At 49.8% G+C, this 15,298-nt stretch overlaps 1 protein-coding gene across 1 annotated transcript; it reads right to left on the reverse strand.

Annotated features, from left to right (window-relative positions):
• Positions 1 to 447: 447 nt before the first annotated feature.
• On the reverse strand, positions 448 to 13,954 carry LOC137161662 (cytochrome P450 2J2-like). The gene is made up of 9 exons (XM_067561043.1): positions 13,667 to 13,954; positions 11,558 to 11,720; positions 10,482 to 10,631; positions 7,482 to 7,642; positions 4,998 to 5,174; positions 4,201 to 4,342; positions 2,224 to 2,411; positions 1,449 to 1,590; positions 448 to 675 (listed from the first exon to the last, which is right to left on the reverse strand). The coding sequence occupies exons 1-9, from the start codon at positions 13,835 to 13,837 to the stop codon at positions 497 to 499; spliced, it is 1,473 nt and encodes a 490-aa protein (XP_067417144.1). The 5' UTR covers positions 13,838 to 13,954; the 3' UTR covers positions 448 to 496.
• Between the last annotated feature and the right edge of the window lie 1,344 nt (positions 13,955 to 15,298).

Raw genomic sequence — 15,298 nt, forward strand, 5'->3', positions numbered from 1 at the left:
CCCTGTTGTCCAAGGCTGGAGAAGGCCCAGAGGTGCACGCAGGTGGGTCAACCTCCAGCCCCGGGGTGGGAGTCGGGGGGGAAAGTGATGTCTCTGACGCTGCTGCCACCTTTCCCCCCTGCAGGTGTCCACTGAATGATCACCTAATGCGTCTCACTCCCAACCCCTCTGGCTGAGAAAAAGCTAATTAATCAAGGTGATGTGATTAGTTGCCTTTTAACCCGTTCTAGCCCAGGATGGGGTTTCACCCCACCACACCCCCCCGGCTTTAATCTCATAATTGGGAGGTTTTTAAAAACCCTGCCCTCCTTGTCTGACAACCGACTATAATAAAACCCCCTCTAACTTCTCCCTCCCAGCAGTCAGCTTCCTGGTCAGCCATAACTAATGTCAGGTGCCATAATCCTTTGTTTTATAGTTTGTTTATTGATGGAAATTCATGATGAGAAACAGCCCTGCCTATTGGGTTCCTTGGTGGCCTATGACGTGCTGCCACTTAGCGAGGAACGACACAGATCTTGTAGTGATGAGGTTGCAACAGGCCCCCCAAAATACACTCAGTGTTAATTTCAGTCACTCCCTCTGGCAGCCTGAACGTGAACGCCCGCAGCAGGTTGGTGAAGAAGATGAAGAGCTCAGTCCTTGCCAGCCGCTCTCCCAAACACACACGGTGCCCTGCCGGGGGAGAGGGGAAGGGCAGCTAGTGAGTTTAAAAAAAAAACAAAAACACACAAAAAATATAAGGGTTTTTTTAACTCAAAAATGTGAGAATGACAAATATCAGACTTGGCAGGATTCTAGTCCTCAGTGAGGAAGGAAAAATAAGATCTGTTGAAAAGCAAATTCATGTTTTACTTGTGAGTAAGACTGAGGCTAGGTCTGCACATGTGCATCACAGAATGTTTTTCTCACTTAACCAGCATTAAGAATCCCTCTTCCCATGACTCTTCTGGACAGGATGGAGGAGGTCATTTGCATTGTCCACAGATCTCTTAGTACAGTAGAACTTGGCTAATTTGCACTCCTGACAGAGAGATCCATTTATTAATGAATTTTGAAAATTAATACGCAAGCAAACAGCTAAAACCCATCACAAAACCTGTCTTTTTCATTGATTTAGACAACTTCCACCCAATCTTCATTTCTATACAGTGCTCGCCATTAAAAAGTCAAAATTTGAATTTCAAAACTCAGACGCCGGACTGTGGCAAGTAGTGGCATATGTTGTCATTTTAATGGTGACCAGCGTGCTGTGAGTTTTGTACAAACAATGAAATGCTGTAGTGGAAGAACCCACCACAGCAGTCTGCAAATAAATCTGCGCTGAGAAGTGAGGTGAGATGGCCAAATTACAAAGCATGCAGGTTAGCAAGGTTTAGCTGTAAATCTACGAATGCTGCATTCACCGTCTGCCCCATGAAAACTGGGTCAGCTGTCAGTGCATTTACCTGCTGAGAATGCTAAGAAAGCTTCTCTGCTCCTGAAATTTCCATCCTTATCCAGGAAGTGAGTCGGGTTGAACTGGCGAGGTGTCTCCCACTGCTCAGGATCAGCCAGGACGGAACATATATTTGGCAAGATGACGGTGCCCTGCAGGACAGAAACATCTGACTTTGTTCTATCCCTCTCTCCCTCAGCCAGGTGGTTAGGGAGACGGTTTTCAGGTCTCATGTATCGCAGTGCACGGCCTGTCCCCTAGGGAGAAATGTGTCTCATTGAAACAAACTGGGAGACAATTGGACAGCACATTTTTATTTCTGTGTATCATTTCTGGGTCATTGGCTGGCAGCAGCCATGTTGCTGGCAACACAGAGCCCAACGTGAGAGGGTGTTTTCCAGGATACTCCTTAATGGAAGAAAAATGTTAATACGTCATATTTTAAATGTTTCAAATTTACAGAGAGATTTTTAATGTCAAAGCTGCAAAGCCAGTGAGAGGTTTAAAGGGGCTGACCCGGAATTTGCAAATTAGGGGCAGGGTGAGATAACAAGAAAGAGACTTTGCGCTTGATTATCCACTCCCTTGCACTTGTATCACGCCACTGGCACTCGTGCAAAGTGCGTGTGCTCTGCTCTCTCACGCTGCCTGGTGTCGACGACTTCAGAGGTGCACTGAGAAGCAGGCGTGTTGTATATCTGGGGAACATGAATGAGTTGGATTCTTAGTACGTTGGACCCCTCTGATGGGACAGGAGGGTGTAAGCAAGGAGAATGTCTCTGTACCTTTGGGACAGGTAACCCCAAGAGCGTTGTGTCCTTCACGCATTGCCTGGGGACCCCGACTGGGGCAATGCAACTGTAGCGCTGGATCTCATGAATCACAGCGTTGGTGTACGGCAGGTTCTTCCGATCCTCGTAGCAGATTAATTGGGATGGACCCAGCACCGCATCCAGCTCCTTCTGGACTTTCTCTGAGGAGACACATGCAGCTTGATGCAAACGGAAGGCCATGTTTTTGGATCGTGAGTACATGCCCAGGGATGTGGGCGTAGTCTGGGGCTCTCATTTCCCAGCAGGATTCCCTTTAGAGTGAAGGAGGAATTACTCCAAGGGAATCAGCTGTGCTTGTTACGCTGACATCTCTCTTGAAGGAGGAGGACCTGTGCTTTCCCTGCTGACTCACAGGCCAGCATTCAGCCTGGGGGCACAAAGCATTCCCTTTCTTTGCTGGGAGAGGCAGCCTGAGGCCAGGTGCAGCTGTTCCCCTCAGAGAGAAGGCCGCACGGGGCAAGTTTTTTCTCACTTCATTCCCCAGCCAAAACTCCTGCTTGTCAGATGCTCCCAGGGGCTGATGAGCTGCCTGATGAACCCCCCCCCCCCGGCACAGGTGGTCCTGCTGACTCAGGGAGACAGAAATGATTACGTGGGGAGGTGGGGGAGAGGGTTCGGCTCAAACAGACTCAGCCGTTTAGCCAATGCCGTCTTGTGAGGGCAACTGGGTGTGACCCTAAGAACTCCTCAAGGCCAGTGGATAGCGGGGCCTGCACGGCTCTGACCATCCCAAAGAAGGCCGTGGCCAGTCTTAAACGAAAGCCGGGGTCGTGCCGGCCATTCCCAGTGCTGTGCAACGGCTGTGCCCATAACTGAGGAAGGAGCCGCGGACGAGTGCTGAAAACATGGGTCCCAGAGAGTCCGTCCCTGCCGTTGCAGACCTGCTCAAGCTGACGGCACTTGCCTTAGTACTGGGGGGTGCGTGCAGAGAAGGTAAGTTCTTCGTAGCATTTCCCACCAGCACCGCCTCAGTCGTGCCGGGGCTCAGCTCCCGCCAGCGGCTGATTTCGGGGAGGCACTGCGAGATCTGGGACGTGGGGCTGTTTAGGTTTGATACGAGGCCTGCCTATTGCGGGCACTGTCTCACCCTCTGCCCCACCGGCTCTGGTCTAAACAGATGGGGAATAGGACGAGGAAGAAGCCTGAGCCCCGTCGGATTCTGCAGGTGGAGGAAACATTGTCCACCAGGCTTAATCCAGCACAAGGCAGGTAGCTGACTGAGGCATCAAAGCCACCACCCGTGCCAGACGCCACCCCCATCTCTGGAGAGGGATGGGGGCAGATCAGGGGCAGGGTGAAGGCAGGACAGGGAGAGGAAGCAGCATGGACGAGCTGGGCTCCCGTAGGCCTGATAGAAGGTCCCTGAGCTGCTCCTGTACAGCTCTAACTTGCACCTGGGCGGGGTGGCTGAAGATCAGGGAGCACAAACCATCTCCTGCAGGCCCTCCTCTCCGCTGAACCTGATGTCTGCTCGAGTGGGGTGGACAACCTGCCTCTGGTGCATTTAGAATGTGAGTTACGAAGTTTTGCGACTTAGCAGGACGGTTCTGCTGTGGAAAGAAAGCTTCCTAATGGGGAGATCCGTCAGCCTGTGGCTAGTCTCCCAAGTGAAGTGGTGGAAGCCCCATTGCCTGAGACATTTAAAGCAGCTGGACTAACTATAATACTAGGAAATATACTGCAAGGAACAAGCCTGCAGTGGGTAGCAGAGGGGAGGTGGGTGGCATAGGCATCTCTAGAGGGCTTTCCATTTCTAAGGTCTATAATTCGCTGATTATAAGACCAGAAATCCAGCAGCTTTTCTGGCTGCAGCTCAGCTGAGCCAGCAGCGGCTAAGGGTCAGTTTTAGAACTAATATTTGTCTCATAAAAATGGGCAGGACTGGGTAATTTGCCACAAACACAGACTGTGCGTCCCCTCCTCCCTCACCTTGGATGTCGGGGTGAAGCACCAGGCTGATCACTGCCCAGCGGAGGGTGGTGGCTGTGCTCTCGGTGCCTGCGATGAAGAGGTCCAGAATAGTTTGAATCAGGTTGCCTTCGTCAAATGTAGAGGTGGGGTCATCTTTGCACTGCAGGTGACAGTCAGAGGGAGCAATGAGGACACGGGAGGTAGGACCGTCGAAGTGATAATGAGCATAACTCGCTCCTTCCTTGGACGCTCAGCAATCTGCAAGGTTTTTATAGTCTTTCTGATTTGCAACACCCCTCCCACCCCTTGGTCTGTGCCCTTTTGACAATCATAGAATCCTAGAAGATGAGGGTTGGAAGGGACCTCAGGAGGTATCTAGTCCAACCCACTGCTCAAAGCAGGGCCAACCCCAACTAAATCATCCCACCCGGGGCTTTGTCAAGCCAGGCCTTAAAAACCTCTCAGGCTGGAGATTCCACCACCTCCCCAGGTAACCCATTCCAGGGCCTCACCACCCTCCTGGTGAAGAAAGGATTCTTGTTTTCGTTATTAACAAAGGATCCCTCTTCCTTATAGCTGGGTTTCTTGGAGGCTGATGAGCTGGAGTTGATACTGAGCTGTCATTTAACCTTTGCTTGCCCAGGCTGGAGCACTATAGATTTCTGACCGCCACTCTCCCAACCCTCCGTGCACCCGATGGATAACAGACCCCGGTAAAGGCTGCAGATTTCCCGTTTTACTCTGCAGAGGTTTGCGCTAGAAGGGTGTAATGGATTCGTAGAGGAGTTGTAGCCGCATACAGCACAGAAACGTACTTTGACCATCTGTGCCAAGTAGAAGTCAATGAAATCCTGTGGGTCATCCGGTATCCCACTCTCTTCATGGCGTCTGATCTCTTCCTTGGCAAAAGAATTAAAAAACTCACTGTATGATAACACCTTCTTGTGAGGTCCTGGGAGATGGTCCATGAGCCAGGGGAAAGTATTGTACAGCTGTAGGGGAGACACAAAGAAGCTGTTTTCATTCTTTGCAATTAACACATTCATGGTGGAGCTCTCCAAAGATTTGGCCAGTGTGGAGAATTTTGCTGTTGAGTCAATTGCTTTGAAGGGTCCATTTCAGCATCATTTCTAACTCCTGCCACACTTTAATGGGTTGGACTGAAATTTTCCATGCCTGGTGACAGCCCCAGGCTGATATTTTAGTGGAAATTTCAGCTAAAACCAGTTCTGTCATTTCTGAGTCTGAGAGTAGAGAAACAATATATTGTTTGGCACATGTGAAAAAATTCGTACAATTCTTTTGTTGAGAAGCTCTTGCACCTTCATGTGTCGGAGAAGTGACTTGATGTTTGGCAGGGGGAGTCGCCCTGGCATAGAGGATTTGCCTTTTGTCATTCTGGTGACAAGTCACCCAAATTTGGGCAAGTTATAAGCCCCCAAAACCTGCAGTTCACACATGCTCAGTAGAAACTATTTAGAGTTTGGCAACTAAATTCGGTCTGCACCAAGCAATCTTCGGTCCCTTACAGCTCCTACGTGCCAACCGCAGTGTGCCTGTGACATTCCCATGCAGCAACTGAGTGTGCCCCAGCCCAGGGCTGCGGGAGCTGCGTAGGACTTCTCTTACAATTGCTCCCCGTCTCCCACACTTTCTTCCATGCTGTCCCTTGCACATGGACCTTCCTCCCGGAACATAAGACTAATGCATTTTCCTCCTTTAAATCCCTTCAAGCCCCACTCTGCGATGCCCACAACCAGCCAGCTAACATGAGTTAGGGACAAAAACCAACCCCCCCCATTATTTCTGAGGTGATTTGTAACCAGCATGTTGTGCACATTCCAGAAACTAACCCAGAGACTTCCAGAAACTACCAGAGATTTGTTCCCCTTACCCTTTCTCCCTGAATCCTATTGTTTCTCTCACTCAACCAGGGCCTCACCTTTCAAATTAAACAGTAAGTTCTCTGGGGCAGAGACTGTGCACGTGTGCAGCACCCAGCATGCTGGGTCCCACCACAATAATAATAAAAACAAGACACCAATGAGATGGAGAAGGGCTTGGTCTTCACGCTGTCTCCAAAAAGACAACTGTGTGAGATTTGACAATCCCCATCATGTACACCGGCGTGGCAGCATGTCAGGGCGCGCAAGACTTTGTAACGCGAGGTCAGCTTAGTACGGCAATAGCTAGGCCTTAAAAGTGGCAGCAGGCTTATGAGCAAAAGTTAGGCCTCTCAAGAACCAGACTTGTAAGAAATAAGAAGAACTGTCTCCAGGTCTGAAAATATCCTTAAAATAAATATAGAAGCCAGCTGACCATAGGGTCAGCAAAAAATTAGCAGCATTAGCAGTAAAATCAGCAACTCTAGTAATAAACAGCTAGCGTCACCTCATTGCGGATTGGCCCCTAGTGAACTGCCAATAAAATAACAGGAAACAAGTGTTAAGGCCCAATCCCCATGGGGATTGAAATGTAGCCAATAAGCTTATTGCTAGAATTGGGGAAGGGGGGATTTTAGGACCTCCAGGTGCGCCCTGCCTGAGGCTCTCCGTGGATCCGTGGAGGTACTAGCGGATACCCCGGGTGGGTCGGCTTCCTGGTTGCAACTCGCTTATAGGATGGAGAATGGGCCTCCCCACCCTCGTGCTGGTAAGCGCCTGATTCCCAACTGTTAACAGCTTGCAATAGCTTAAAATTTGTAACTCTCGTAACTTAAGTGCTGCCTTGAATAAACTGCTGAATGGGCACTTCCTGTCCGCCTGTCTTTTCACCACTGAGATCTAAAAATAAGAACCCTCCGCCTCGGCGGAGCACACAGCAGCCTTGCGGATTTCGAGCGGGCAATGTTAGGTAGGCGTCACGCTAAGCAGCATTGAGGAGGAGGGGGTTTTGTGCAACTCAAACACTCTGGGAAGTATTTTCAAACTGAATCAGACGACGGACGAGGTACCCTGCCAGATCTCTTCGAATCCCAGTTTCTATCATTTTAAGATGAAGGGTTTGATGAGTTTCTGGGATCCGACATCCGGACATGATTAAATTCCAACGTCGTGTAATGATTCTGCGTGGGTAACCAAGCACAGTCACCAGCACTCTGCTTTTGCTACTGGGTCAGTCACCAAGGGTGGGGACGTGACCACCACATTAGCACGGCATTTTATTTTACCTTCCTTTAGCCAGGTCTAATTTAGTCAGTCAGCACCGTGGGGTAGATATTATATCTTCTATTGAGGGAGGGGCCTAGTACCTTTGGGAGAGGGGGCAAAAGAAATAACGGCCACAGATTATGAACTCACTCTGTCACTGATGCTGCCTCCGGATTTGAGCAAACACTCATTGGCTTTAAGCAGCTGCTGGAAGGTTTCGTCGTCGGCAGAGAAGCGACGTCCCAAAACCACAGCACAAATCACGTTGGAGAGTGTTTGGCTGAAGAAGCAGCCAGGGTCCAAGGGCTGGCCTACAAACAGAGTTGTTAACATTCGAGTTTCCTGCCACTGGCTCTCCCCCTGCTGGGACAGGACCTGGAGCCCGGGGAGGGAGCCCAGGACCTAGCCGGGCTTTTCAGTCGCTAAGGTTTCGGAGTCTGCCATTCTGGAATCAAGCCTCAGTCACTAAAAAAACCAGTCACAGAAAACGTGAGCCGGTCACAAACCAGCTCCCTGCGGAAGGTTCAGTGTGTTCGATGGACCTGGCCCGTCTCTGGAGCTGCCCAGGCAGGAGCTGAACATGAATAGTGCTCACGGTCAGCAACGTCCCTCACACGCCAGTAGGTTCTCCTGGCCCAGGCTCCGTGAGAGAGATTGCTGGGCACTCACTGGCTGCTGTTTTCCCTCCTCAGCCCTTGAATTCCCCCTAAACTCAGGGAGTCAGATTCTCTGCGGTGGCTGAGGTCTGTTTGGGGCAGCAGATGGGGTGGGGCACCAGGAAGCCGGTTGCAGCTCCCTGATTCTCTGCTTGGCTCTTTCTCTAGATGACTCCAGCTGTGCGAAGGAAGCAGAGCAAGGCGGTGAATAGGTCCCATTGCTTTGCAATGAGCTGTGAGACACCTTGACTATTCACGGGTCCATTGCATGTGTCATCAAAGCCCCATTCCCTGTTTCCTAGCTAGCAAGTATGCTCTCTCCCCGATCATTACCGTCACTAGCATCTCTTTTACATTCATGTCTAGAACCCCTTTCGCTCCAGTGACCGAGCTGGTAACGGTACAGACACAGCACTGGGTCTTATTTGTGGATGGTCTCACATAGCAATGGGCTAAGACTTCAGGGCTGCTTCTGTCCTAACTTATAGCCCATGGAGCCTCAGTGACTTCAATCATGTTGCATGCGGTGCGAAGGCAAGGTGCAATTTGGCCCTATGGGCTTGATCCCAGAGAAGGCAGGGCCTTTGGCCTGGATGAAGGCTAGCCGGCAGTTGACTCTTAATCCAGACGAGATCCTAGTAATGATGATTAGGGGTGCATTAGAAATGCAAGAGCTTAGCTCTGTAGACAAGCTGGTTAATTGGGGAAGACAGCTAGAGGGGAGGGGGATATCTGCCCCTTTAATAGAAGAGGTTTCCCCTTTCTGCTAGGAACCTGCTCAGGATTCTCCGCTGGATTTGGATGCGGTAGACGCAATAGCCAAGAGTGTGTTCTCACCTGTGTCTAGAAAGGAGACTCTGATTCTCTCTCATGTTCGGACTTTGCCACAGTGATACATTTTTATTTACACCAAAACCGGCCACCTTTTTCCCATGAATCGATTACGCTGGGCATCCCTGATGTCATATCAGAAGAAACAATACAACTATAACCAGCAGCAACGCCTGTGCAAACCTCAGGCTCCCGCCTGACAAAGTCAAAAGGGACATATTGTACCAAACTCCCATCTGCTACAACCAAGAACCCCCATCAGGCTCCTCCTTCCTCACACACTCAGGCAAAAAGGTGAAGGTCAGCAATACCAGGCCATCTTGGACCAAGGGTGGAACCCAGTTCCAGAGCTGAAGGCCTCTCCTGGAGAGTGATCTAACTGCGCCCCTTCCCGTAAATCGAGGGGACTCCAACTCACAAGCACACTGCTGACCGTAACCATGGCAGCATGGAATAGGGAGCGAGGTAATCTCTAAAGTCTGCAGGTCCCAGGCTTTATAGGTCAAAACCAGCACCTTCAATCCTACACCGAGGCCAGCAGGTCCACCCAGTGTGGATCACCGAGCACCGGTGTCTAGAACTACGGGTGAGAAACACCAGCTCGCCAGATCTGGCGGTGTCTCTCCTCTTGTCCTCTTGCCCTGCAGTTGCCTCTCACTCCAGGAACTGCAGCCTCCTCTTTGTGACTCGGCCCTCCAGCCAGGTCACTACGTGGTTCCCCCTTCCCGAGGGGCATCAAAATCCCACCATACAAAATGGCAGTCTTGTCTTCACTGCTCTGACCGTGCCACTCCTCCAGCGGCTGGTCGGGGAACCCGGGCCCACCCTCTGCTCTGGGTGCCAGCTCAGGGGCCCTCTAATCAGCAGCCAAGTCTGCCCTCCTATTCCCTGCTGCTTTTCCCCTGAGCCTTCTCCTACCTTCCTGACTTCCCTCTTCTCTAAGTTTGTCAGCCTCCAACTCCCTCCTCCCAGGGAGTAACTGTGGAGCACCCTCGATAGTCCCAACCCACCTCCCCTCACCCAGGGAGGGACTGCAGCCTACCCCTGTGCAGCCCCTCTTCTGCTCTCAGCACCTGGGCTTTAGACAGGCCCCTCCTGTTCCTGCCCAGCTGAGCCTTGGCTAATCAATTCCCTGCTCCCTGGCTCCTCCTCCAGGTGCAGCCTGGGCATTTAGTGGACCCACCTGAACCCCTTCCAGGACTTGTGTGGGATGGACACCCCATCACACCAAGCCTTTGTTGCCTCGGGAGCGGATCACTGAAATGCACTCTTCAGGGAGCTGCATCTGAAGACAGTGCAGAAACGTCAGCTCGCGCAGTGTGCAGCTGACCACTTACTTGGCAGCGGTTCCTACAGGACACACATTATGCCTCTGCTCATCGCCAGCACCGGTTTCCAGTTCATTTCTGGATGCAATTCCTGGTGTTGGTTTTGACCTGTAAAACCCTCGTGGTTTGGTTGCTGGCTACCTGCGCGACCTGCTTCTGACAATTGAGATGGGGAGTATTAACTCAAGTGCCTTGTCTGGGCCTGGAAGCCCAGTGACCTCCACAAAGAGGCTTCCCCCTCTGGAATTCACTCTCCCTGCTGGTTTGACAAATCACATGCTGGAAAATAGGGCTCTGGCAAGTGAAATGCCACAAACTTCTTGGCAGTGATGTACCTCTCTCGTGCATAAAGGACTCCACCAGGAGACAGGCCTCCTCTTGTACTCGGTGCTCCAGGCCTTTCTTGCCCAGTCCCAGGTTTCGCAGCGTCATCAGCCCAAAGCGTCTCTGCTGCTTCCAGGTGTGACCGCTCGTCATAACAATACCTGAGGCCACCGAGAATCGGTTACTTATATAAAGCAAAACCATTCACCTCGTGAGAGTTCGGTCAAAAATGTATTTTCTAACCCGAGAGAGAAATCCAGAAGAACGAGACTCTCTGTTGAGTCCCTTCATCTGGGAGCTCAGGCATGACATGGCTTATGACAACCCCAGAAAACTCCCCTATTTAGAGGAGTTTGTTGCTTTTTTTTTAGGTTGACCAGAAAGCTGGGCTTGAAACACGCAGGAGACCATTTTCATAATTCACGTGTCACCTGGAGACCTACGGAGGATCATTTCATAACTGGGGACGCACACACGGAGCTGTGGGAAGTTACTTCCCAGGAGACATGGGGTGTGACTGGGTTCAGTGCACGGCATGGATAAAAAAAGCATTGCTGGGTTTGTTTGAATGACAGCGCAGGGTTATGGCTTGAAGCCCAGCAGATGGGAAGATCCTGCCCAGGTTGAAAAAGCCTTTACACTGTGTGAATGTCCCAAAGGTAGTTTTGGGTCAAAGTAACGTTCAATGGGACAGTGAGTGAGCGTCGTGCTCCTGGCTGAAAGCCTGTTGGAAATAGTGATGGCTCAAAGGGCAACAAAGAACGAAGGGTCTATAAAAGATCAAGGCCCAGATCCTTGAAGTTATTCATAAATGCCTAACTCCCGTTGATTTTGGGAGTTGGGCCCAGCACCTGAAAGGTATTTAGATGTCTAAGAAACAATGAATGGTTCAAGCAAGCTCCGTATCACTCAGGATTTTACCCTTCAGTCGTATTCAGTGGCTACTTGCCCAATTACTCATCACCTGACCAGCTATTCAGTAGCTATTTTTGCAGCTACATGGGGAGATGGCGAAGGAATAACAGAACAGCCACACAAAGTGTGCACTCCAGTTCGCTGTACAGTGTCTGTGGAAAGAGAACGTTACCCTTTTCACCGGCCTTTTCATTGAAGAACGGCGTTGTTGGCCGGCCAGAAACATCTTCAGGGTTGGTGGTCAGACCATCCTTCACTGCTTGGAATCCATGCAGCACAATCACGGGGCTCTGTCCCAACCACAGGGTGAAGATGTTCCCATGAATCTGTCCCAACTAAAGACACAATCAGTGTCAGCCAAGCACATGTCTGAAAAACTGCATGTAACAAACTGTGACCCAGGAACCTCTTCATGCCAATTGGTAAGGGTGTTACAGGAATGTCCTGTGTCTGGTACGGATATTCTGGTTCACCCAAGAATGTCATATGAGGTCTTACATGAAAGCTGGTGTCACACTGGTTATTAATATCAATGTGAAATGTGTGTACAGATATTAAGCAAGGAGTTGTTATATATACACCAAAGACATTTTCTTACGTCTGTATGAATGCATTAGTCACCAGCAGAAGTGAAAACAGGCTTTTCGGTCAGACAGAGTTGTTTATTCACCTAACTCTGTGTCAGGATGTAAATTAAACACTGTAAGCTAACACAGTGACTAGCCTTTTACATACGAAGCCAACGGTTAGTGAAGAGATATGAAATCAACAGGAAAAGAGCACACAAGAGAAAACAAGCCCCAGGCATTGGCCTGTCTATGAGTAAAGACAATGAACTATGGGGGCACTTCTAGGAGGCAAAGACGACGCCCTGGCTGCCTTCAGTGAGGAAGACAGTGCTTTTTACTTAATGAAACAAAGGGTCTCAGCCAGTCTTGGTTGAAATGCTGAAAAGAACGTTAAATGAGATCAAATTGCTTTAGCCAGGACCTATTAATTATGTTTAGTCTCTAGAAAGCGTGTTATGATTTTGTTTGGTTCCCAATATTCTTGCTCATGATTAATTAAATCTCTGATGATAAATGTATTCTTGTTTTCACTATAACTATATCTCAGTGCTGTGGTTTTAAGCAACATTTTCCTAACCCTCGTTAGCTAGAAGTTGGTTTGTTCCCCGAAGCATGTTGGATTTATGACCATGCCAAAGACAGGGTGGGGTGGACATTACCTAAGGTCTGGGGAAGGGTCAGAAAAGATTATCAAGATGCAACTGTTCCAGCCACATCTACGCTAGAAAAATCTGGGTTTTTTGCAAGAGAGGTGATGCATAAAATCCGGGTGTGGGCCAGGCAAGCGGCGGTTTTACCTCGATGTAGCTGGTCGGGGGGAATCGAGAGTTCTGGGAGCATATAGCTAGACTCCTAAAGACACAGTCACACACCTAACTAAAAGAAGCCTGATTTTCCAAGGGGCCTGGCACCTCCAAGTCCCGTTGACGGCAGTGAGATGCGTGGGTGCTCAGCCCCCCTGGAAGGTAGGCCCCTTTCACTTAGGTATCTAAATGCAGATGTAGGAGCACAACTTAGACTCCAGGACTGAACAGTTTGGCCTTTGGTTTCACATCTTATGTAATCTTTGCCCTCCCCCCCTGTGAAAGTCGCTCTCTTTTTTTGGCCAACTCCAATATACTCTGTTGCCATTAAATCTTGTGCTCAGCAGGATTCAATTCACTGTCACACCTTCCATTCGAACAGGAAATGAAATATGTGACCCTGACTTATTTTCACGTGCCCAGACTGTGGATAAAATGTCCGTAGCATGAAAAATCTCTTATTCCACTGATACATTCATAGCTGAGGAAATGATGGACGTGATTTAGCCAGCTGAGGTTTAAAACTTCACACCCAAGAACTCTCATCGGGAGCTGCGGGTGGCGCTAGTCACATAAACAAAAAACACAATAGAAAAGGAGTGTTACAAAACCAAAAATCAACGGACGTTTCCTTTCCCCCGCCTTCACCAACAGCAATCCTTCGTTTGCAGAGCTAACACAGTTTGAAAGCCCAGCCCGGTCGAACAGATGGGTTCTGTTGTGTCCCCAGAAGGTCAACGAACTCGGGCAATTTCAGACCAAGCAAGGAGCACATCCCAGCGGTCAGGGCCCATCAAATAATCGGCTGCCAGCATCCCCCGTCTGAAGTGCCTTTGCCGATGTCAGTTGCTGCAGAACAGCATGGGGAGAGAAGAGCAAGTAATTAAATATATGGAAATGCGGATTTACCTTCTCCAGAGTCTCCGGATGAAGCTTAAATCCCAACAGCCACAAGTTCCCGATAAAGGGGAGGGGAGTTGGTCCAGGGGGAAGCCGCCTACCTGCCCATTGCAGCTTCAGAAACTGCACAATCAAGAGACACGCAACCAGAGCCACAAAAAACTCACTTATCCCCAACATCCTCTTGCTGCTGCCTTTACTCTCCGGCTCTGTGCAAAACTACTGGGATTAGCCAGCTGACAGCTCGCTTTGCTGCAGTCTTAACTGTTCCTGGGGAGCTTTCACCCCTCCTCTGTGTCTCACTCCCTGTTTTGTTTCTCTTCCTTTAGACCCACCCACCATTCTACTGGAGATATGCCAGGCTCAAGTTTATCTGAGCAGACCTTTATAACTTGTCCTCGCCAGCCAAACCACTCCCACCAGACCTTAATTGTTACGTTTCCAATCATGGCAGTCTCCACTTCATTGAAAAGCGGAGTGGATTTGAGAGATCCCTGTGTGAAATTACGTGTAAGCCATTTTAAACCTTAATTACAGAATCGTTCAATCTAAGCGTCAGACTTTATTTGCCAAATGTGGAACTCTCACAGAAATCATTGGGTTTTGATTTTAAACCCCCTCCCCCCTTCCAGGGTCTGAATTTGGAGGTCTCTTAGGCTGTGACAAAACCTGCTGTGTGGACAGCTGCATCATTCGTTTATACCTGTATCCCCCCCCCCCCCCCCCCCCCCCCCGGCTGGAATAGGGCCGGCTTCGATTTAGTTAGAAAAAGATAGTTTGAAAGGAGGGGAAATATTTTTCAAAACATGCTTCCTGCACCATCAGCTTTAAATCGTTAGAAAAATTTCACTGTGTCCAACACCCCACATGCCGGTCTCCCCTCCCTAATTAAAACACCCGCTAACCGTATAGGCCCTCAGCCTGCCAAATAACCTCTGCCCCAGGCAGAGCCCCTGGGATCTCAATGTGGCTCCTTGCGGGCACCGTTTATGGCCGGGCAAACTAAGCAAAGGGTCACATCCTTGCAGCCTTCCTGAAAGCAAAACAATTTTCTCTGGTCAGGGCTGCATTTTCTCAGGTTCTTTTGTTATCAGCGCCATGCCACAGTCCTTCCGCTGTCCCGAAAACAAATCTGTGACTGGCACATGTAACTGGGGTACAATTCTGTTACACTCACCGGGGCTGAACTCTTTGCCGGAGCACAGGGCAGAATGCTGTACTTTCAGAAAGCAATATGCTGCGTCAAACCCAGAGCTATTGCATTAAACCCTTGAATTCAGGTCTTATTAATGCCAGCCAGGCACTGTGAAGAGAAACAGAACACAGCTACCTAGTGTGCAAACCTCACATGCAATGCAACCAACTAAGCTTTTAAACCTGTGCTTGAAACTCTTATTTAACAGCTTTTGAAAGAAAGCTGTTAGCTAGTCAAACCATCAGTGGCCTTTCCGCTGGCTGGGTGTGCTGGCTTTCCGGCCCCTTTGCTCCCAGCTTTCCACAGGACGGAGGGCTGCTGAAAGTGCAGAGATGTCCCAGACGAAAGCGTCAGGGCCCTGCCTAACCGGGCATATGAGCCTTGCCATACTTCTCTTGACTTCACTGATCCTCACAGTGCAGGTTAGCCACCGTGCATCTGTGTGA

This window comes from Emydura macquarii, unplaced genomic scaffold (genome assembly GCF_026122565.2).
Source record: "Emydura macquarii macquarii isolate MOO-44397 ecotype Brisbane River unplaced genomic scaffold, CSIRO-AGI_Emac_v2 contig_2365, whole genome shotgun sequence".
In the NCBI taxonomy this organism is placed as follows: domain Eukaryota; kingdom Metazoa; phylum Chordata; order Testudines; family Chelidae; genus Emydura; species Emydura macquarii.

Coding starts and splice junctions, on each gene's coding strand:
- LOC137161662 (XM_067561043.1), bottom strand. CDS start 13,837: ATGTTGGGGATAAGTGAGTTTTTTGTGGCTCTGGTTGCGTGTCTCTTG. Junction 4,343..4,997: donor ACTTGGCACAGATGGTCAAA/GTACGTTTCTGT, acceptor TGTCACCTGCAG/TGCAAAGATGACCCCACCTC. Junction 2,412..4,200: donor GCTTCACCCCGACATCCAAG/GTGAGGGAGGAG, acceptor GTGTCTCCTCAG/AGAAAGTCCAGAAGGAGCTG.